This window comes from Penicillium brevicompactum (assembly GCF_028827555.1).
Source record: "Penicillium brevicompactum strain IBT 35665 chromosome Unknown utg000002l_segment0_segment0, whole genome shotgun sequence".
NCBI classification, from domain to species: Eukaryota; Fungi; Ascomycota; class Eurotiomycetes; order Eurotiales; family Aspergillaceae; genus Penicillium; species Penicillium brevicompactum.
In genome coordinates, this window is record NW_026623205.1 from 750,264 (window position 1) to 772,630 (window position 22,367).

Genomic DNA, 22,367 nt, shown 5'->3' on the forward strand with positions numbered 1-22,367 from the left:
CCTGCCCATCATATCTTCATATTCAATTGATAGATAGTATCTGACACAAATAATTTCACTTTAGTTCATGTTGACGGCCCTACCCTCGAAGCCTACTTCGTTCTAGCAACAACGCTCTCGTCCAGACTTTGACAGGAGAGGAAGAGATCTACTATTCCCATACCCCACACACAAGCCTCGATCAAGAACATTCTTCCTGTGCTCATTTCCTCAAACACCATGGCTAGTAACCGCACACGTCGCATTGGCAAAGAGATTGCCGACATTCATGCCGACTCGCATTCTCAGATCAAAGCCGAGCCTTTCTACAACAATGACGACGTAACACACCTGAGAGGATCATTCCCAGGACCTCCAGGCACGCCTTATGAAGGCGGTACATACAGTATCGACATCAAAATTCCTACCGACTACCCTTTCCGCCCGCCTACAATGAAGTTTGAGACCAAAGTGTGGCATCCCAATGTTAGCAGCCAAACAGTGAGTCTCCTGGTGCAATACTTCTTTTCACAAATAGGACCATTGCTGATAGCTACTCTAGGGTGCAATTTGTCTCGATACACTGTCGAGTGCTTGGTCACCAGTCTTGACGATAAAATCAGCTCTACTTTCATTGCAGTCTTTGCTCAGCACACCTGAGCCAAAGGATCCTCAAGATGCTGAAGTGGCGAACATGCTCCTCAAAACTCCCAAGGAGTTTGAACGAGTTGCGCGTGACTGGGCTGTTATCTATGCTGGTGCCCCCATGAGCGATGATAATGGTAGTGGGTACAGCGTGGATGAGATCAAACCCGGTGGTGAAGACAACCTGGCAAAGTGAGTATTTTATGTACATGCAGTCCCATGATATATAATTGCTGATACACCCTAGATATGATGGATACAACAAGGATTTGATTGATCGTTTTGGCAGCATGGGCTTTGATGTTGAACGTGTTGTGGCTGCCTTCCGATTTGTCGGTGCCGAACGCAATGGAGGTTATGACTATCAGCTGGATGAAGGGAAGATGGGTGACATTACTGCCCGTCTTCTGGGCGAGTGATAATGTATAACTCACGATGTACGGAGTTCAAGGGAAAGAAATCATGATGTAACCGACATATTGCATTGGGTGGACAAAGCATGGGGGTTGTTTACTTTACATATCTCTCCAATTCATATATACATAGCATTCATATAGCTCCCAAGGCTCACGACTCCACGATGGCCAAACTGTGCCTTATGAATCCATGGTTCATTGATCATGTCCTCGATGAGCATAGGATGGATCTTTTGCCAACCTTGGAAGGTTCTGGCCCTACCTCAATCAAAGGCACACTGTGGCTATTTCTGATCTTTCCAAAGTTACGAACGCGATACTCTCATGTCGTGAACTTGTCAGGACTATATACAGCTAAAGATGAACGATTGCCCATTTTGTTTATTGTTCACAAGACTTGATAAAGGTATGAAGGTGAATTTGACCAGAACAAAAGCTATCCAGGTTGTTCCTAATGCTCTATACACTCATGAGCCTAACGTATACCTAGTCTCATTGCATGCTTCCCTTGTAAATTTGAATAGTTTAGCCAGTCAGCTTGTCATTGCAGAGTGAAGGCTAAAGGGGATGCCCACCTGGGCAGGTGGATGCTCGGGCTTATCGATAAGAACCGAGCTTCAACTTCTCGCGTACTTCTCGCCTGCATTCAAGTCATCTCTGGATTAGTTTGACATCACTGGGACTTGATCCGATAAGGCCGGGCTATACTTACAATACGCAACCGCTCACCAGCCTCTCCTTGCCTGCCCACGGCCCACCGCAACCGAGGCTCTCGCCTTTGAGCATCAAACACCTCCACCGACACAATGATCGAAGACGATATCTACCGCTCCTCATCTCAGTACCGACTGTGGTCATACACCGAACCTTCACTGCAGTCTCTCCGGGCGACAACCAATGCCGTTGCCTCTGAGCGCGTGCGTGCCGCCTTGCGCAGGTCTCGCGAAACTCAGCCGTCGGCCGCCTCCTCCGCCGCTGGAACACCACAACCGGCGAGTGATGTGGACGGGAAAAGCAAAGATGAAAAAGAAATCGAATGCTTAACACCAGAGGAGGAGCTTGTGCTCGTGCGGTATTACTGCGAGAAGACATTGGAGTTGGGCGAAACATATAAACCACCGATGCCCACCATGGCCCGAGTACGTGAACGTCCACTTGGGGTTGTAGGGAGCTGTCTCCCTATTATCGAGCCCAAAAAGCATGGAGCATCACAGCTAACTATTTTGCGCGCTGCGCACATAGGCAACGGCGATCCAATATCTTAGACGCTTCTACCTAACTAATTCCCCCATGACATATCACCCGAAGTCGATCATGGCGTGTGCGCTCTTTGTCGCAACCAAGACTGAAAACTATTACATGTCTCTCCGGCAATTTGCTGATGGCATCCCTGGTGAAACATCACCCGAGGACGTCATTGCACCTGAATTCTTGCTCATGCAAGGTCTCCGATTCACCTTCGACATACGACATCCATTCCGTGGACTTGAAGGTGGTGTAATGGAACTGCAAGCAATCGCAGATGGCCAGGGTCAACCGGCTCCTCATCTGCCGCACGAAACCGCCGAAGATCTCCAACAAGGGCTGCTGTCCATTGCGCCTCCCCCTACTCCATCGAAGTCGATGTCAGATCGAATCGCCGTGGCCCACGGCAAAACGCGCGACTTGCTGAAAACCGCGGCTCAAATGACAGATGCCTACTTTCTGTATACGCCATCTCAGATCTGGCTATCTGCTTTCTTGATCGCCGATCGCCCATTGGCCGAGTTCCTCCTCGACGTGAAACTCGGTGGCCCTGTCACAGCCACCATCCCTACACCCGAAACAGACGAGAACGGCCTTGTGAATCCACTATACGAGATTCGCTCGAAGCTGCACCGCGTGCTAACTGAATGTTCCGCCCTCCTCCAGGCCTACACGCCCCTCTCTTCAGATCCAGCCCAGATGAAGAGTCTAAAGCGCATTGCGAAGAAGCTATATCATTGCCAGAACCCGGAGAAAGTCAATTTGAAACGCGAGTCCGCTCAGGTGGCTGCCACCCAGACCGATTCTGGGGCTGTGACCTCGGAGAGTGAATCTGAGCGTCTGGCTGAAAAGCGAAAATTGGAACAGGAGCAGATGGCCCGACAGAGCAATGATGTTTTCGGTCCAGAGCTAGTACAACGGACCAAGCCATGATGGTCTTGCAGCTTTCGAATCCGAATATTTGTCATACTTTGATATCCACTCTTCCAAAATCGTGCCACTTTGCTGAGTTGAAATCACCAAAATACCTGACAATGTATTTCACTGTCAACCCACGCTATACTTGTTCTTCGTGTGAGGCGAAGATAGCATCTTGGGATCTACTAGGATGTACTCACAAATCTCCTTCGCATAGAGGAACGAGTAAAATCTTACAAACTATACTACGACGTGAATCGCATATTCTCACCGAGGATGTTTATCTCTTCCCTAAATCAATTCATTGCTCTCTCTATATCAAAAACAACAGATCATTGTAGCGAAAACTCCATCAACTGAGGTACTAGCTCCCACCTCATCCCAAATCCTCTAAAACGGCAAAACCATCGCAAGAGCAGCCAACCGTTCCGCAGAAGCCTTCCTATCAGTATGATGAAACTGTTCCCGAATATCATGCAACTCATCCTTGATCTTCCTACAGATCTCCTGAACAGACAAATTGCCCCATTTCAACTTCACCTTCGGATGATCCCGAATAGACATTTCACCCGCATTAGCCAGGAACCCAATCTCAAGAGCTTTATCACCGAGTTCAGCAATGCGGTCTTCAACGGGTTTGAAATCTGTGTTTGGTTTCGTTTCTAAAACTGCGAATACTTGGGTTTCTAGTTTGTGCGCGAAGTTCTCGCATGTTTGGGAATAGACGCGCTTGAAATCGTGTGGGACGGCGCGGTGGCCGTCCATGGTCATGTTGTTTGCCATTTTGCGGTTTGGGGAACTTACCTGGTTTGGATTGAGGTTGTTGTTCGTGTTAGAGGATCAGATGAGTATGAGTATGAGGGTGGTTTGGGTGAGTCTGTGGCTGCTATTTATCTTCGCTGACTTGAACAAAGGCTATCGACTGGGCGACTATTACTTTGTTCGTGGGGTGACAATGGATCTTTCGTGGGCATTGTTGGTCTTTGTCTCTCGGGTAATTCTATTGATAGGTAATGTCTTCCGGGTTCCAAAATTAGAGGTCTTCATGGGACCTTTGTTATGGAGAGATAGGTACGGAGTAGATATGAACAACCTTGGAAGGCCGCATATTTGGTTACCCGTGGACTATTTATTGGCAATACATTGGAGAAAGTATAGAAACGTACTGGCATCCCATATATTCATCTCAGAACTAAATACTCTATCTAGGATGCGCGAGAAGATAGAAAAAGCAAAGAACAGACTGATCGAGTCTGCCCCAATCGAGGGTAATGATCATGACAGCAACACGCAGAAGCCCAAGTCTCCCAGCAAATGCGAGAGAAAGGACAAACGATCTAAAAAAATGAAAAATGAAACCCATCCCAACCCAAGGAACTTTTTTGGAACGTCCCATTCGGGAACCAAACTTTTAGTGCCTCGATGGGCATTTGTATTCCTTCAGTTCTCGTCTAGCATTTCGTCGTCATGTAAAAAAAGGAAACAAGAAAACAGTGTAAAAAGAAGAACTTAGACGGCACCGGCAGACAGCATCTTGTTACGGAGGTAGTTCTTGTAGTCTCCGATGGAGCCGTCCCAGCGGCGGATAGTCTTGTCCTCACACACCATGATGTCCTTAGCGATCTTGTCCAGAAGACGGAAATCGTGAGAGACGACAACAACACCACCGGAGTAGGCGTTGATGGCATCGGCCAGGGAGTCAATGGTGGGGATATCGAGACCGTTGGTAGGCTCGTCCAGCAAGATCATGTTGGGGGACTCGATGGCGAGCAGAGCGAAGACGATACGAGACTTCTGACCCTCGGAAAGGGTACCCATGAGGGCAGTTTGGCCCTCACCGGACAGACCGTAGCGGCCGAGCTGCTGGCGCCAGTACTGGTAGTCCTGGGACTTCTCGGGGAAGCGGTCACGGACGAACTCGAGAGAAGACTTGGTGAGGTCGAGCTGCTCAGCGGAGTGCTGGGAGTAGACACCGAGCTTCAAGTGAGTGTGACGGGAGACACGACCGCCGATGGGGCTCAGCTTGCCGGTCATGAGACGGAGCAGGGTAGACTTGCCGACACCGTTGGGGCCGACGAGGGCGGTACGGGAGTCCATGTCGACACCGAGGTCGAGGTGCTCGTAGAGAGTGTCGTCCCAGTTACCGGAGTAGGAGAAGGAGACGTCGTCGAAGGACAGAACTGGGGGAGGGAGCTTGTCGACATCGGCGAAACGGAAGGTGAAGACACGGTCGGCAAGGACGGGCTGGATGAAACCATCGGCCTCCATCTTGTCGAGAATCTTCTGGCGAGACTTGGCTTGACGCACCAAGTTAGCGTAGGTACCAGCGGAAGCGATGAACTTCTTAATGTGCTGGATTTCTTCTTGCTGCTTGGTGTAGGCCTTCATCTGGTTGGTTTCCTGCTCGCTACGGGTCTTGTGGTAAGAGTCGTAGTTACCACCGTAGTAGAGGAGCTTCTGGCCACGCATGTCCAGCATGTTGGTACAGACACCGTTGAGGAAATCCATGGAGTGAGAGACCAGGATCAGGGTACGGTCCCACTTCTTGAGGTACTCCTCAAGCCACACACAGGCCTCGAGATCCAAGTGAGCAGTGGGGTCATCAAGCAAGAGCAAAGAGGGCTTGACGAAGAGAGCCTTGGCAAGGGCAACACGCATACGCCATCCACCGGACATATCCTTGGTCTTCTTGTTGATGGTGGTCTTGTTGAAACCGAGACCGGTCAGAATGAGAGAGGCACGAACGTGGAAAGTGGAGGGATCCATCTTGTCCATACGCTGTCGAGTAGTTAGCAAATCATGTTTCCAAAATTGAGATCGAAGACATCGAAAGATATCAGAAAGATGGGGTTAAGAGAAAAAGAATCAAGCACGTACGTCATACAGGTCTTCGAGGATAGGGGAGTCAGGGCCCTCCTCTTCGAGAACCTCTTCAGCCTTCTTCTCCATACCCTCCAACTGGCGCTCGGCCTCGCGGACAACCCAGTCAAGGGCACCGTCATCAGTGGGAGGAGCACCCTCGTTGAGAAGGTAGATATCGACGTGCTCGGGAACGGGGAATTCACGGGCGGCAATGGACTTGAGGATAGTGGACTTTCCGCAACCGTTCTCACCGAGGAGACCGTAGCGGCGACCGAAGGTCAACTCGAGGGTAGAGTCGGTGACCAGGACCTTTCCGTGGAACACGAGGGAGGTGGATGTGATCTTAACGTCGCGAGAGGCAGGCAGAGAGGACAGCACACCGGTGGTGACACGATCGGACAGACCGTGCTTATCCATCTGAGCAGTGAGCTTGTCGACGGCACCCTGATCCTTGGTGGCAGGGGCATCCTCGACGATGGGCTTTCCGTGGGCATCGAGTTCGACCTCGGTGGTCTTCTTGGGCTTCTTCTCCTCGGCACGCTTGGCCAGGCGGGCAGCCTTCGAGGCGGAAACCATGGTTGCGATGTGAGGGTATAAAGAAAAATAAGAAAATAAGAAAACTGGATGAAGAGTCCAGAAAGGAGGGGAGGGGAGGAAGGAAAGTGAGGCAGCAAAAAAGAGATTGAAGAGAAATGCAAAAAGGCTGAGTGGATCGCCTGGCGGGGCGGAAAAATGGAGGGGCGCGAAGCAGTGGAGTGTTATGCCCTTATCGATAGAATTGTGTCGACGTCAGAGGCAGAAAGAGATGGAAGATAGGCCAACTCCTATATAGGTGTATGTTGTTTTCTGAAGTTGAGATATTTGATCTCGACGACCTGGATATTTAACGAACAAAAAAAAAAAAATTCAACTGCGGTGGGTTTGGCAGGACGAATGCTGATTGGGACAGACGTCACCGCACCTGAACAGAGGTCATGTTTGCATGGTTTGCAGCATTAGTCATCTGGGTTTGAATTGCAAAATGGGCTCAACGCCACCTCGGAGGTGAGCGTAACCCCAAAAGGGACTTGGAGTCGAAGTATATTCAAAGTATTTTTGCCTTCATGGAGCCATGGAAGTTGAGTTTACAGTCCCGTACACTTCATCTTGCTGGGCTCACTACTTTATGTACTTTGTTCGGTAACTTTGAGTTTTATTACGGTTTTCTCTGCGCACGTGTGGTATCGTCGACATTACTAACACATGCAAACATTGCAAACATTTATATATTGACCAGCGATGAGGCACATCAGTCCAAACTAGACATAAACAGGTCAGCTTGACTTGCTCTCGAGGTCAAGTGCATACTTGATAAGACACCCATCCTCTGCAACTATGAGAAATTCAGGCTAGTTGTTCCTCATCAAATGATGGCGCAGGGTGCATAGTACTCAAAGCAGGTTGCCTTGTGTGAGAACAGACGTCCAACAAGAGCCTCCAGGGCTTCGTGGATGGGGCTGATGAAGTTCAATTCCAAGTTTGCATAAGAAACAGAAGAAGCTGCAAGAGACCGAGCAAGCACCAGCCCTTTACCGGTCCAAGCCCACGAGGGCCACGACTAAATTGACCCTTCGAGCCTACCTGATTGTAGTAAGGTCACTGCATTTCGACCCAATAAATTAAGTTGATCATTCCTCAGTGTTCCAAAGTTGGCCACAGATCCATCGTCACTCAGAGTCAAAAGTGGGTGAAGAACGGCGAAAGAAGCGAAAGAAGCCCTAAAATGGAGAGCCAAGACTTGCCAGATACGGTTGAGGCTGATAGGTCTTCCAGTCAATCTTGAGCGTATGATCCAGACACCGGGATATGCAGAAGGAACAAAAGAATACGAGCAGAAAAGGACCCGGTGAATGCACCGGGACATTGGATCTGCCAGAATAGTTGGACCTCGGTGCTTCGATTCAGGGGACAGCATATATGCACAAGTGCCCTCCTAAATCCTCTCACTAATCCTCTTCAACACCTCCCTCTCCTCAGAAGAAAGCGAAATCCCATCAGGAACATACACATCCCCCCCTCTCAACAACCAACCTCCTCACCCCATCCGTCAAAATATCCTCATAATGACTCGGCACACTCTCCTTCCGACTCCTCTCCAAATCCTCCCTGAACTGCGAAAGCGGCCTCGAAGTCCACCAATACAACGGATACCTCCGCTGTATATTATTAACCACCACAGCCGCCGCCAGCATCAGCACCACCCCCAACACCATAACCGGAAACAGAAACCAGCCCAGCGCCGCCGTCTGCGCATTCGTCACTGCTAACAGCGCAGTCGCTCCGGCCGGCGGATGCACAGTGTTCGTTAAAAGCATGACGGCCGTCGTGAGCGCGCACGCCAGCGCACCGCCCAGTTCCGTGTATGCCTCTGCGGCAGGGTTCAGGGCGAATAGCTTGGATATCCCTACGCCGATGGCACATGCTATGACCTGGCTGAGGAGAGCGTTGCGCGGCTGCGCGAATGGCGAGTCAATAGCGCAGAATTCTATTACCGCTGCTGCTCCCTGCGCGAGTTAGGTTCTGGTTCTTGAATTTGAATATCGGGCAGGCTGGGGATGATGACTAGTGACTTACAAAACTGCCAATAATGGCCGGTGCATCTCGTGCCTCGAAAGAGGGCACTCGTTTCGACACGGAGGCTACTAATGCGACACCACAGAACGCTCCTACTAACGACCAGCAGGCGACTAGGATATTACCGAGTGGTTTCGGGTCTCTGTCTCGGTGCCCGAGCATGTGGGCGATGGGTCTGGGGATGAGATGCCATCGCGGTGCGGGGACCAAGCGGTTCAGGTAATGGTCGATGTCGACATTCCAGGTCGAAGGCTGAGACAGAGCCATTGCTTTGCAGGGCACGCTGTGAGGATGGCTCTCTCAGGGTTGACTGGCATGGAAAGACATTTAGGGATACAGGTTTTGGATCTTCAGCCCTGTGGACGTACTTAGATCAATACCTCATTTGGGCGGTTGTACACGCAAGATCTGTGCTTCTCCGCGGGTCTCACGGCACATGGTCTTCTTTCAGCACTCCAGTCTTTTGTGGTTGTCTTCCACTCAGCTGTCGACGGAGGGTTTGCATTTGGTAACAGAAATACCTCTTTGGGTCTAGCGGCTTGGCATGGCGTCATGGTACCTTGCGTTGGCTGCGGTGCTTTGGCGGCTACGTACTCCATGCTACTTCATCTATTCTACGGAGTAATAGGGCACACCTCTTTCATATATGTCATACATCATATATCATATCTTCAATTTTTCGTCTCAGTAATCATTACATCCTTCTTAAACATCCAATGTCCGGCCAGTGCGGGAGCTCTCGCGAGCGAGCTCAATCAATCGAATAACCTCACGAGCCTCCGCGCCGCTCGCAGGAAGCTCACCCTCACCACCGAGCGCACGCACCAACTTGCGGTAGTACTCAGTGTAAGTAGGGGGCTCAACAGTAGGCACAACTTCCTTGACAGGCTTGCCATCCTTGATGGTAGTCAGGGTACCGTAGCGCTCGCTAGGCTCACGACCATAGCCCTTGTCCTGGGGCATGATGCCAGCCTTAAGCTGATCTTCCTGAATATCCAGGTGGAACTAGTCATGTCAGTATTGGTGGAATCAGGCACGAGGATTTGCAATCACATACCTTCTTGAAGCTGCCCTTCTCACCGCGCACCCAGAAGCGCAGCTGCTCATCCTCGGGGCTGACCACGGTCGCCTTGGCGGTGACCATGGTGCCGTTGGCGTAGTGGAGTAGGACGGTGAAGGCATCCTCGTAGGAGGAGGAGTTGACGGCGCGGGCAGAGCCGATGAAGCCGGTGATGCGCGCGGGGAGACCGAGGACGTGCACGGCTTGGTCGAGAAGGTGGGCGCCGAGGTCATAGATGGCGGAGCCGCCGGGGATGACCTTGTTCTTCCAGGCGTGGGCGTCGGCTGCGGGCTCCTCGGGGCGGTGGCGGTCGAAGTGTGTTTCGAACTCGGAGATGCGGCCGAGCGAGCCGTTCTTGATGAGTTTGGAGAGGGTGACGAAATCGGCGTCCCAGCGGCGGTCTGTTGGGTATGTATTAGTATAGGTGGGTTGACATGGTGATTGAGAACATACTCTGGAACACGGCGAGCTGCTTGTTGTTCTTCTTAGCGATCGCGACGAGCTCGTCGGCTTCTTGGGTGGTTGGGGTGAAGGGCTTTTCGCAGACGACTGTTGCATGTTAGTCTTCAATTGCTCGAGTCAAGGTCCTTGGAGGAACTCACCGTGCTTGCCTGCCTCCAGGGCCAGCTTGGAGAGGGCGAAATGGGAGTCTGGGGCAGTAGTGATGATCACGACGTCAATGGCGGAGTCCTGCACCATCTCCTCTGTCGTGCGGAAGGACTTCACGCCGGGGTGATCCTTCTCGGCGTCATCGTCCGCCTTGGGGGTACGCTGGACCACCGCGTAGAGCTTGAGCTCGGGGACCTCCTTCACGAAGGGGATGTGGAAGATCTTCGCGCTGAAGCCGTAGCCCACCACGCCGACATTATAGGTCTTGGAAGCCATGATAGAGTGAGAATATGTTATTTGATTGATTCTGCAGAGAGAATGGGGGATATATTATATACAGCCCCGGAAGTCGTTTGGCGGGGCAAAGGAAGGTCCTGGCGACGGGATGACGCCGGAACCGTCTCCGGAACCGTGTGAGGTGGGGTTTCCAATTGCCGTCGGGTTCCCGAAGTGGCAATGTTCGACTCTACTACTATTTACCCGGAACACTCTATGCCTGGACTTGCAATACTTTGCAATGGCTTCATTATAAATCAAACTTGCAGGATCTGCATCTATACTCCAGTCGGCCAGTGCTGCCCATCTACATCTACTGGACCCCCACACATCTGGTGACTTCAATGGCGTCCTAGCAGTGGTTAGCACACACCGGAAAAATGTTCCTGGACCAACTCACCTGCAATCCCTCAGGCTGACACAAGCGACTCTCATACACTAAATTCGGATTCCCGACAGAGGCGAACGCGGGCACATCATCCTTCCCCACAAAAGACTGCACCGCACGCTCCAGGATCCCATTCGTGTCATACCCCGTGGAAGGTCCAGCCCGTGCCACCTCTCGCTTCCGTTCCACGGAACTACGCACATATTCCAGATACGGCGGGTTTCCGGGATACAGCACATTATCCGCCGCAAGGACCGAGCCAGGCCCAATAGCCCCGAGATGCTCGCAGAGTTTGACATCCGTCGTATACGCCGGTTTGTAATGATCAATAAAGAGCAGTTCCACCTTCGCCACCTCGCCCGAAGTAAGCAGCTTGTGCAGCGAGACATCACTTCGACCGACAATGATACGGACGAAGTCACGCAGTCCCGCCAGCTCGACTAGCATGTTGGCGATGGCTGCGAACTCCGGATTAAGTTCGAGACTGAGGTAGCGCTCGCCGCCGTTTCGGCGCACGGCATCGCCGAAGAGGATGGCGGAGTAGCCCACGTAGCAGCCGAGTTCGATCATCGTCTTGGGCTTGAGCTCGTCGATCAAATCGGTGACGATCTTGCCTTTTGGGGCGCCTACGTTCATGAAGTGGTAGGTCTTTTCGAACTCGTGGATGAGATCGATGACTTTTTGCGGGTGGCCGCGGATCTCGTCGAGATTGGGCTGTTCATAGATGAAGTGCAGGAGCTTGAGCTCTCTGCCTGGTTCGCGCTGCTCGGTATTAGTTGGGGGTTTTTGGTTGGAGATGAGCTTGTGCGCATACCGAAAGATCTGAAGACATTATATTCAGTCGGTTTGTGTTTGAAACCAGATATTCTAGGAGAATGAAGAATGATGCCGGCTATAAGGTTGTCGGGGCTCAGGTCGGCTTTATGTATACTTCGGCTCGGGGATAACTACTGAACAGGGAGTCATTGGGAACGTGACTTTTGAGTGATCACGCGGAAGTCGGATATTACCCCCAACTAAAGAAAGGAAGTAAAGAAAGAAAGTAATACTAGGTAGTAAATTGTTGGAAGGCCAGTAAGAAAGACAGGAAAAAAGAGGACCCGAAGTTGATGATAGGTCTCTTTGTCATTTGGAATACGAGATGACTCTATAGATATTCCTCGGAGACAGCCTTGGAAGGGCTAATAAGGCAATTAGCACCGAGTGCAGTGAACGGAAACCTGATCCCTTGGCTCGGCATTAACCTTTTAACTTGGCATGTTCATAAGACTAGAACTAGCGATCTGAATAAGCTCAGATCTACATCTACTACATCTACTTCGTACTACAGAACCATTGTCAATAGAAGTCAAGGACTAGGCGGGAGTAGCTAGTGCCCATTGTGCCCTTTGGACTTTTGCTCATTGCTACTGTAGCACCTTGGAGACTTTGCTATCTTTTCTGATGTCTTTTCCCAGTCTTTTTTACTGTCTTTATTTACCTCTTTTAAAAAGAATATCATACCGTCCAAGGTAGCTGACATCATCTAAAAAGAACGTGTGATCGCGTTACACCGAACTAGATCTGCAGGCCAAGCCTCCCCCTCACCAGCCACCTTACATTCCATTCTCTCTCTTGTTTTCACCACTTCCCATGTCTCTCGCGAATTTCACCGGGCCGTAGCCACGGTACTCCGTATCATCAGGCTCACAATGGCCCAATCCAAAGTCCCGAAATGGTCGCACGCATGGCATCTCCTCCGCATAGCACTCTCATTCACCCTCATATTCCTCGACAATACCATCCTCATCCTAGCCGCATCGCTAGCATACCTGCGTCTCAATCGACGCCGCCCAAAACGCAATGTGCGCTTCTACCCCAAAACAATCCTCATCACAGGCATCGGCACCACGTACGGTTTGAGTCTGGCGAGAGCTTGGGCCGCAGAAGGGCACCGCGTCGTCGGTGCCGATGTCACTGATCTAGACTTGCCCATTCGGTCTGGAGGAAGTATGTCGAAAGCGCTGGTTACTTTCTACCGCATTCCGAAAGATCATTACATCTCCCGCTTGTTGGATGTCATCAATCGCGAAAAAGTAGACATGTGGATCCCGTGCTCGCCTAAGGCGTCATCGATCGAAGACGCAACGGCTCGGCAAATGGTGGAGAGTCGAACGAGTTGTAAATGCATTACTTTCGACGAGGATCTGGCGGTCTGTTTCGCGAGCTCGGAGTCTTTTACCAAATACATCGTGGAGAGAGGCCTTCCCGTGCTGGAGTATCACAGGGTTCAGTCGCGCGATTCCGTGCACAAGATTCTACATCGCTCACCGTCAAAGTCTTATCGGATTTCGCGTGCCACGCCCACCGCTAATGATCGGGCTTTACTACTCCCGCGACGCACTTTGAGCAATACCTATGCTTGTGTCAGTGAGATCCAGATCACGCAGGAGAGACCGTGGATCCTGCAACAGCAGTCGAGGCTGGGAGAGGTATTTGCCGATCTTCTCATCGTTCGCGGACAGATTCAAGCGATCAAAGTCCGGTTATCAGATGCCGATGCCTCGTGGGGAACTTCACGCTTGGACCAGGCTCTGAGTGCCGCTATCCACACGCTGATGCAGAGTCTGGCGGGCAAATTGGGTGTTCGGTCGACTGGTCATTTGACAGTTAGATTGATGATCGATGAAGAGTTTGATGCGCATTCTGTTCGACACACCATCTACATTGCTGGATGTACTTCTGGTGCAAGGGTCATTGAAAACCTGTTACATGATGTTCCATGTCCCATTGCCGGCTATCTTTCTGTGTTTCCCTCGAACCCTGTCGAGACAGCCGACATCACAGCAACGATGTGTTCGGCACCGAGAAAATCGTTTGCACGACCGGCTATTCTTCCCGCTGCATTTCTGCAATTTTCGTTCCTGCATTTTGTACTCACTCTGCTGGAAGTCGTGGAATCGGAGTTGGTGCGCCTATTGTTCTGGAAAGACCCACTGTTCTCGCTCCTTGATCCCCTGCCTTGGTGGTGGGAAGTTCATATTTACCGCCCTTTGCGGGAGGTTTGGATTTTGGTGAAGCAGACGCGGGAGGCTGGGCTGAAGGGATGATGATTACGGTCTCTACGATGATGAGTTGATGAACATGACCATGACCTCGGGAACCACGAGACTTATGCTTGGGCCTAAGGATAGGATAGCTCTGCATGAGAGAATTGACTGATAGTTCTTCACTATCTTGATACTGCGAGACTCCCTCGCGATTTATGAGAGGGCCATACCCCGATCGCTTGCTTGGTACATAAGTATCTTCAGTATGAGTGATCGCCCGGGAAGTGATAAACTTATCCATTGTATCGAAGGCTCACTGGCCTGTGGCTGATCACCAAGGGGCAGCGGTTTATCTGTAGGGAAATCCTGGAGCCGCTTGAATTCGACTGGGTTTCATCGCGTGGAAGAGTTCGAGGCCCCAGGGGGTCATGGCACCAATTACTTCGCGTGATGACTCCATGGATGTTCCCACGAGCACAACAATAACCATGGAGTGAATGTTGAGCGAGCATTCCGATCCAAGCACACATGTATGACAAAAATCTCCCAAACCGAGAGTCCTACCGACCATAGACCCAGTATGTCTGGCCCAAAGCTGTAGGCATACTGTTGCAGATTTCACTCAGTGAGACTGCCACCCAAGTGTTGCAAAATGTTCAAGGCACAAATTCCCACAGAGCAGAGACCGGACTGTCATTGATCAGACCGTCGGATAGGTCCTGGAGAAAGTAGACCACCGCTTGGCACACAGAATGCCAATGACCTCAAACCCACCTGGGCACTGTAGAGGCTAGCAAAGTTTCAGGAAGGAAGGAGAAGAAGAAGGAAGAAGAGCTATGGAGCAAGAGCAAGAATAGATAGCAAGAGAAAAGAAGCAAGTGGAAGCATAAGTAAGTAGCAAGTAAATAGCAATAAACAAAGAAGTAAGAGGGAAACAAGAAGCCTACAGACAGAGATGTGCATATGACAAGAGAGAGAGATCATTTGATGCAGCTGGCATGATGAAAAGATTTCGAAAGAAAGATGTAGCAGGAAAGACACCAAAGCTTCTAGAGTTCCAAAGCACTAGAGCTGTATAGCGTAGGTATAAAATGCCAGGTCTGAGTTCCGTTAGTTGTCCTGGCTTACAATCCCTGAAACGATAGAGCTACAATTCTGCTCACCCTGGTATCCACGGCCCATATGGACACTTGACCTTATGAACTGGATTCTCCTGGTCGTGGAAGAACAATGAGTATTTTAGCCTCTTTCAACCTAGCCCTGGAGGCACCATGACCTAACGACCCCATGGTTTTCGATACTTTCCATGTCTTGCTTGCTACCTCTTGTTTGTTCCTTTCCCTCCACAGATTCTTTGCCCGTTGAGAAAAACCTTCCACTGCGAGTGTTCCACGTTGAAACGTTCATCTACTTCCAAGGTTTGCACCAGACACATGAAGTAAGCCTTTTTGGCGACTGGAAAGGCCGATGGTAATAACAATTGCCAGCATCTCACTCCCTCTGGGGCTGCACTCTTTGCACATGTATGTCCACGACAATTCCCATTGATTCTCTATCATCATATGGCGTATAGCAAGCAGCTAGATGCCAGGTGGGAAGCAAAAAGGGCAAAAACATTTTGTGGAAAGAGCAAAAACACCCAATGTTAGGGAGCGGGGCCCAGCCGGGAGTCGAACCCGGGACCACCCGCATATGGGAGATGTTACCATCTCTGGATGAGCTTCGGTATCCGAAGCGGGTATTATACCACTAAACCACTGGGCCTTCGTTAAAAAATAGCCTCGCCAGTTGGTTTTGACAAGGTCTGGGTCTTTTGAGAACAAAAAGAGAAATACTGTATGACTGAAGCTAACACATTTACCTTTATTTTTATGTTATTTTTGGATATGATAGAGTGATTGCAAGGCTTATCCAATATGCGAAACGTAGTTCGTAAATAGTATAACACAAAGACATTGTGGCAGAGTCGAAAGTAATCAAAATGCCAAGGCTGTGGCGGAGTTCCCAAAATAGCGCTGTCGCCTGGGCGATCAGCGGGAGAGTCTACGTACCCCCGGAGAACTTTGGAAACACTGACTACTCATTCTCGCCTTTCATTCTCAGCTTCAATTTCACTCTTCAGCAGACACCCCATCGCCTCCTCCCCCGGACAGTGTGAGCCGCAACCCATTACCGGCCATAACCAAAACAAAACACTGCTCGGTCTGACCCGATTGACCCGATCAGATCTCACGGCTGCTCGGTGCCCTCGCATGACTTCATAAGTCAGCACTCATACAACTACCCCTCCGGGCGACACATCTAGGGTTGCGACACCCTTGCAGCACCATGAAGTTTCAGATGCCGCGGCCATCAGGTGGCCTCGGCCGCACCAAAAATATTCTGCATTTTGTACAAGGCTTCATTATTTTTATCGCGTGGGCTTTGACCATCGCGATTTGGACGAAGAGTGGCGGCATTGACGGCCGCACAGGATGGTACTGGGGATTGGTAAGTGATGCGCGAGAGAAGTTGGGAAACCCGTGAGTCTGGCTAACCCGAATTTCAGTGTTGGTTGAGTATCCCCGGCCTGGTCTACCTAGTCGCAGTGCCGATGTGGCCACGAGCCCGTCGCTTCGGAAATGTCTACGCCTTTGCTAGTGTTGACGCCCTCTACACCATTCTCTGGGCCAGCGCGTGGATCTGTCTCGCATCTTACGTCGCTCAGGGAAAATCACTGGGTGCCGATACCAAATCTGATTCCAAGTCCGACTCGGACTCCAAGACCACCAAAAGAGCCTCCGATAGTGACACCAAGACCGGATGCGATAACTGGCACTATGGAAGCGCAGCCAAGTGCAAGCTCAGCGAAGCGACCACTATCATCGGTGTCTTCATCTTGTACGTTTCAAATCCCTAACCCTATCTTACTCACACAGATCACCGCTGACCCCAACACAGCATCCTCTTCGCCATCACCACATTCATGTCCTTCCGCAACGTGGCGCACTTCCGTCGCACAGGAACTCTTCCCGACGCCGTCTCCGACCCCACCTTCGCCGCGCAAAGCAAAGCAGCCTTCTCCTCAAACCCGGCGCACGACTTCGAGGAAGACGAAGATGACTTCCGCTCAGGTCGCGGCGGCATGGGCGCTTCCTCTCGCGGCGACCAGGATGAAGACTACGCCCTTCTACAGCAGAGCGAGGTCGACGATCTGGGTAATGCGCACGGCCGGTCCGCTGTGCAAGGCGCCTACGATCCCACTGCCCCTGCGCCTGGTGGCATGCTCCACGACTACAATAGCACCGGATATGGTGGTGCGCATGGCCAGCACTACAACCCCGGTCCCTCAGACCAGTTCGCGAATGTGGAATACACTCCGTCCGAGTACACTGCGCCTTCTGGCTTTGGGGGGTCGTCTGTCGCGGGTGGCTATGGAAGACGGCCTAGCTAGAGGGGTCTTGGTGGAGCTGTGAATAGCAGATGTCTTGTCTTGTTCTGATTATTTTTGCGTGGATTTGACCATGGAGCGGTGTTGGGCGCATCAGTGCTGGGCTTACGCTCTTTTCCATGTTCTGGGGCCCAAGGGCTCTGGGTTTATGACTGTATGTCTGTTTGGCTTGTAAGGAAACATAGATCTGTATGTAAAAGTGTCCAATCATCTTCAACAAAGCCTAGCATGTTTTATCAAAAGTAGTGTAGTCATCGCAAGTAGAAGCAAGCTCTGATTGTTTAGTTTTCTCCAAATCCAGATAAGCCGTTTTCTGCCACCGCTCCTACTATCGGGTTTCTGGACAGCTTGCCTTCTGACACTCTCCAATTGCTTCTTCAAACATACCAAAGAAACCAACCTGAAGAACAAGTAAGGATCACCTCATACACACCACCGATCATCACAACCTCACAGAACCAATTCTAACCTCCCCCAGCATCCCCACCAACCACCAACCTCAACCCCGATCCAAAGTCCAATCCAAAATGGCCAGCGAAATCGACATCTACAACCAATACCCAATCCACATGGATCCAGCCTCAAAGGCCCTCTCCCTCCAAAGCAGCACAACCCCAAACCAAAAAGCCCTCCTAACAACCGAACTCGAAGAACTAAACGCCCTCCACCGCAACCTAATCTCCCTCGACCCACCAAACATCCCCCCAGCGCCCCTCCCCCTAAACCCCAAGCGCAGCGCCCAAATCAGCAAGCTGCGCGATAGCGCAAACGCCGCTTACCGCAAGTCAAACTACGACGAGGCTATCAAGCTCTACACCTACGCTATCGATATGGGTCTTGCGCGACCTGGCTGGGAGCCTGTTGCTGTTGCCCGTGAGGAACTGGCGGGTCTGTATGGGAATCGGGCGCAGGCTTATATGGCTCAGCAGGCTTGGCCGGAGGGATTGGTTGATGCTAAGGCTAGTGTGGATTCGAAGCCGGTGGGGAATGTTAAGGCTTGGTGGAGGATTGCGAAGAGTTTGGCGGAGATGGGGAGGTATGAGGAGAGTAGGAAGTTTTTGCATAAGGGGCTTGATATTGAGGGGAAGGAGAGTGAGGGGGTAAGGAGTTGTTTGGGTTGTTGGAGGAAGTTGAGAAGGTTTTGTTGAGGAGTTTGAAGGCTTGAGCTGTGGGCTTTTGAGTTTATTGCTTTTTTTTTGTGTATATGATTCCCTTCCTCTTGAGTTCTTGAGGCGTTTGTTTCAATTGGTTCATTCATTCTTGTCTATTGGTATGCCCAGGTGTCGAATGCATTTCTTATTGGAGTTGGGTTTCTTTGCTGTTCTTGTCTTGCTTTTGTTAATGTGGGAACAAAGACATTTAAAGCTTAATGGACTTGTGGATATCGATCAACGGGAACCTCGAAGTCCTAGGCTCTGGAGGTTCCAAGGTTTGTTCATCAACATTGGATGTCCACGGGTTGTGGTTCCCGCCTTGAGCCTGCAGTCCAGACAAGAAACCCGACGATATGATTCGAAACATTTTAATGAAAGACACCAGATGTCGGAAAAAGGGTTCAAACTATTTTGTCACTGAAAGAAACATGCAAGACAGCCGGCCATTTACGTAGTCAGTTGATGTATTGTTTCTGAAGTTGTGTGGAATAACCCTAATTGATTCAACCTTAAAAAAGTTTGACTGCGGCTGTTGGGTTGGTAGGTAGGTTGGTACTCCGCATTTGATACCTGATTGCTACATGGCGTAAATAGTTTTTGACCTCACCTTTGCGGAATATGGAACGCTTGAATAATGTAAATCTATGTGCAGGTGACCCTGATGCCGAGGTCTATCTTGTCATGAATGCTCTTCAATTCTGCATACCTCATCAATCCCTTCAAGGATAGAGCTTAGGTCCAGTTGCCACTGGCCTCAAGATCCCACGAGCCTCCATGTCCTTGACCATATTCGCAACCATCAGATCACAGCCTCGGGCGGCAACCAAACTCATCGTGACTGGTGTGTATTCAACCTTTCCGCTTTTCGTGCTGTTATAGGGGACTTCACCGACTGGAAAGCAAAAAGGTGTTAGCATCGTTTTATAAAATCTCGATCTTCAGCAGTTGCAATATGATCACATACTAGGAACAACCAGATCCGGGACACCTGCGAACACAGCGATGTTGCTATCGCTCATCCCCCAGTACGGGGCAAGTGGGCCGCTAATATCTTTGGTTAGTATTCGAAAAAGCATCGAAAAGGTCAATTTTGGCTCACCTTGTGTATTGATCACGGTATCTGATCGATCCAACACTATTGGGATAGACATAGATTGCTTTAGAGCACGTCTCATTGTCAGGAGCTCCCAATCCCTCAGCTGCATTCCACCAATCGTGGAAGATTGTCTTGTTGTGCCAGGCCTCATCGAATCCGGACGATCCAGACTGCTGACCCAGATGCCACCGCAGAAGGGGGTTCGGATTTATATAAGGTGTCCGGCCGTCGTGAGCTTCAGAGTAATCCTTGAAGAAGGATCGACCTAGATTGAGCCACTGATAGACCGTGATGAGCGTTCCATATGTCTAAATATTTTCGATCATCAGTCCCGGGCCACGAAATAAATCCTTTTCAATGAAACTCTCTGGACTCACATAGTGAAGCATGTCTTCCAAGGTTGTGGTAACATTTGCAGGTCGAGTTGCGTTCCACTGAGTATCCAAGTCCACTCTTGTGCGGGTAGTTCCCAAGAAGACCTCGACATCAGCCACAAACTTCTCAATTAGCGCCGACGCATGACTATTATTGATTGCCTCTGGCGTAAAAGATGCTTCAGGATACCAAATAGTTTTAGGGTAGGAGTGGTAAACGTCAAAGTCTTGATACCACGCATGGGCAACCCGAGACCACAACTCTGCACTGCGAGCAAAAACACCCGCTGTATCGAGTCCAGAGCAGAGAGGAATAACATGGTCCAGATCAACAGCTCCGACTGTCGGACGATTACCGAAGAGACCGTTCGCCCCTGCCGGACCGCGCATCGAGCCACCGGTATCGCTTCCAACGGCGATGTCTAGCCACTCGTATGCACCCATACCGGCTCCTGGGCCAGTTGATGAGCCACTGGGGTCAAGGTAGCCATCTCCCTGGAGCCTCATGTATTAGATGTGGTAATATAAATCGGGAACAGGGGCTTTGTTGCTCACCCGGGCATTGAATGGACAATGGAAGTCAACCCAGTCGGCGGTTGGTTCATCTCCGTTGGCAAATTGAACGGTACCCATCTTTCCGACAAACACAGCACCTTGGTCGATAAGTCTTTGGATGGCACTTCCAGTGGCGTTTTGGGCACCATAAAGCGAGTAATAAGCTCGGTTTCCACCACTGGTTGCGATGCCCTTGACATGATAAATGTCTTTGACACCGAGACGCAACTATCATTTGCTATCAGTAGATATCAAAACCTGAATACGTTTGAGAACCTACGCCAGCCAGAGGCTTCTGAGGAGTTGGAGTAGAGTACAGTCTTGAAGGCACGGCTATGCTGCGACCAAGCACACTCTGTTTTGTGTCAGCGTCTTTGCCAGTTTCCCAAGACTTCTCAACAATCCTACCTCCGATGTAGCCATAAGTCGCTTTATTTCCCCTTCTTCATCACTGATGGCCGGCTCGAGGAAGGCCAAGTTGGTATCTTCGTAAAGCCGATAGGCTTTGAAAATCTTACCTGTCTTTGTGGAAGCAAAGTAAGGACCATTGGGAATATTCTGGGTTAGGCGTGCTGTCGCTGCACCCGCATGGTGGGAGGAGGAGTACTCTGGCGAGACAAGAAGCCTTGCGTCCTTCTTCCCTTTCCTTTGGAGATGAGCCAAATCCTTCTCAATTGAAGGATTGCCACTCTCCCCATTGTAGGAGACATAAGTCACTGTTGGAGTATGAGTACCTCGTCATCATCTCCTAGACGGTAAAGACTAACCTTCAAGAAATGATGGAGAAAAGACATCATCTTTGCGCACGAACTCAGTGATTGTTTGGTTCAATTCCTTGCCAGTGAAAACAGAAGTATCGCTTGAGATGATAGTCAACGGAAATACGTCAACATCACTTTCGCCCAGGTCCTTCGAAAGAGAGACTGGCAGATCCAGTATCTGAGACACTGCAACATCACTAACATAGAACGGTATACCGTTCAGCTCCGTGACCCTACCGTGTGCAGACTTTGATGCCACCGGTGCTGCAAACAGGCCAATGCATGCCGTAGCGAGAAAGTTCAGGAACAACCCTGGTCTTCGAAGAGATTTGCCCATCTTGCACGAAGAAACTGCACTGCACTCTAAATCTTGATTGCAGAGCCGTAAGCTTCCTCATATATTCATTTCAGAATCTATCCAATCTCCCCAATTCATGCCGAAGCATCCTGATTAGATCTTCACTAATCACAGTACCCCGATTTTACGTGAGATGCATTGGCTGATACCTGTGGTCATATCTTGATTCTCTATCTTTCCTAGGGTATATGATTTCGTCCTTCAGAATCAACCTTCTTGGCGTTTGCCTGCATGATAAGCCTCGGAGCTGCCCCAACTGGGTGGACCTTCCAGTTGAAAGGTTATACAGAAATATCGAGACTTGCTACTCAATGGCCGGACCATATTAAACTCAGAACCAAAATATTCGGCAGGATAAACATTAAAACATGCCTGAATACTACACAATATTATTGAGAATGCAAATCCTTTCATAAGAATGCTCTACCTTTCACAGTAATTCCGATACTATTGAGCAAGCCTCTGGAAATAGTTATGCATCGGCGAATACGAAAAGGTGCTTAATGCGCTAATCTCCGAAACCGACCCCAACTATCACGGTGACCCCAAATTTGAACTGCCAAGTTTGATGGAGTACGGAGTAGCTCCTTATCATATCG

The 22,367-nt window shown here is 50.3% G+C and overlaps 10 protein-coding genes across 10 annotated transcripts; 4 read left to right on the top strand and 6 right to left on the bottom strand.

The window, feature by feature from the left end:
- Nucleotides 1–219: 219 nt before the first annotated feature.
- Nucleotides 220–3,218, top strand: N7506_003074 (TFIIH complex kinase subunit CCL1; the record flags this gene model as incomplete). The annotated part of the gene is given in 6 exon segments (XM_056952369.1): nucleotides 220–480; nucleotides 542–569; nucleotides 585–816; nucleotides 872–1,026; nucleotides 1,857–2,179; nucleotides 2,283–3,218. 6 exon segments carry the CDS (start codon nucleotides 220–222, stop codon nucleotides 3,216–3,218), a joined length of 1,935 nt encoding a protein of 644 aa, XP_056814061.1.
- A 375-nt stretch (nucleotides 3,219–3,593) lies between these two features.
- Nucleotides 3,594–3,986, bottom strand: N7506_003075 (uncharacterized protein; the record flags this gene model as incomplete). Its single annotated transcript, XM_056952370.1, has 1 exon — nucleotides 3,594–3,986. One exon carries the CDS (start codon nucleotides 3,984–3,986, stop codon nucleotides 3,594–3,596), a length of 393 nt encoding a protein of 130 aa, XP_056814062.1.
- Nucleotides 3,987–4,712: 726 nt separating this feature from the next.
- Nucleotides 4,713–6,641, bottom strand: N7506_003076 (ATP-binding cassette family ATPase ARB1; the record flags this gene model as incomplete). Its single annotated transcript, XM_056952371.1, has 2 exons — nucleotides 4,713–5,981; nucleotides 6,081–6,641. The coding sequence occupies 2 exons, from the start codon at nucleotides 6,639–6,641 to the stop codon at nucleotides 4,713–4,715; spliced, it is 1,830 nt and encodes a 609-aa protein (XP_056814063.1).
- A 1,469-nt stretch (nucleotides 6,642–8,110) lies between these two features.
- On the bottom strand, nucleotides 8,111–9,063 carry N7506_003077 (HPP family protein; the record flags this gene model as incomplete). The annotated part of the gene is made up of 3 exons (XM_056952372.1): nucleotides 8,111–8,608; nucleotides 8,679–8,961; nucleotides 9,059–9,063. Coding segments are annotated over 3 exons (786 nt in total), but the record flags the coding sequence as incomplete, so codon positions are not given.
- Nucleotides 9,064–9,383: 320 nt separating this feature from the next.
- On the bottom strand, nucleotides 9,384–10,623 carry N7506_003078 (putative NAD binding Rossmann fold oxidoreductase; the record flags this gene model as incomplete). Its single annotated transcript, XM_056952373.1, has 4 exons — nucleotides 9,384–9,683; nucleotides 9,736–10,139; nucleotides 10,192–10,287; nucleotides 10,341–10,623. 4 exons carry the CDS (start codon nucleotides 10,621–10,623, stop codon nucleotides 9,384–9,386), a joined length of 1,083 nt encoding a protein of 360 aa, XP_056814065.1.
- Nucleotides 10,624–10,936: 313 nt separating this feature from the next.
- On the bottom strand, nucleotides 10,937–11,843 carry N7506_003079 (O-methyltransferase; the record flags this gene model as incomplete). The annotated part of the gene is made up of 3 exons (XM_056952374.1): nucleotides 10,937–10,975; nucleotides 11,024–11,773; nucleotides 11,826–11,843. The coding sequence occupies 3 exons, from the start codon at nucleotides 11,841–11,843 to the stop codon at nucleotides 10,937–10,939; spliced, it is 807 nt and encodes a 268-aa protein (XP_056814066.1).
- Nucleotides 11,844–12,702: 859 nt separating this feature from the next.
- On the top strand, nucleotides 12,703–14,100 carry N7506_003080 (uncharacterized protein; the record flags this gene model as incomplete). The annotated part of the gene is made up of 1 exon (XM_056952375.1): nucleotides 12,703–14,100. The coding sequence occupies one exon, from the start codon at nucleotides 12,703–12,705 to the stop codon at nucleotides 14,098–14,100; it is 1,398 nt and encodes a 465-aa protein (XP_056814067.1).
- A 2,268-nt stretch (nucleotides 14,101–16,368) lies between these two features.
- Nucleotides 16,369–17,473, top strand: N7506_003081 (uncharacterized protein; the record flags this gene model as incomplete). The annotated part of the gene is made up of 3 exons (XM_056952376.1): nucleotides 16,369–16,530; nucleotides 16,589–16,920; nucleotides 16,981–17,473. 3 exons carry the CDS (start codon nucleotides 16,369–16,371, stop codon nucleotides 17,471–17,473), a joined length of 987 nt encoding a protein of 328 aa, XP_056814068.1.
- A 524-nt stretch (nucleotides 17,474–17,997) lies between these two features.
- On the top strand, nucleotides 17,998–18,635 carry N7506_003082 (uncharacterized protein; the record flags this gene model as incomplete). The annotated part of the gene is made up of 2 exons (XM_056952377.1): nucleotides 17,998–18,570; nucleotides 18,630–18,635. The coding sequence occupies 2 exons, from the start codon at nucleotides 17,998–18,000 to the stop codon at nucleotides 18,633–18,635; spliced, it is 579 nt and encodes a 192-aa protein (XP_056814069.1).
- A 708-nt stretch (nucleotides 18,636–19,343) lies between these two features.
- N7506_003083 (uncharacterized protein) lies at nucleotides 19,344–21,747 on the bottom strand (the record flags this gene model as incomplete). The annotated part of the gene is made up of 8 exons (XM_056952378.1): nucleotides 19,344–19,516; nucleotides 19,589–19,668; nucleotides 19,724–20,028; nucleotides 20,098–20,589; nucleotides 20,650–20,877; nucleotides 20,930–21,004; nucleotides 21,058–21,365; nucleotides 21,417–21,747. 8 exons carry the CDS (start codon nucleotides 21,745–21,747, stop codon nucleotides 19,344–19,346), a joined length of 1,992 nt encoding a protein of 663 aa, XP_056814070.1.
- Between the last annotated feature and the right edge of the window lie 620 nt (nucleotides 21,748–22,367).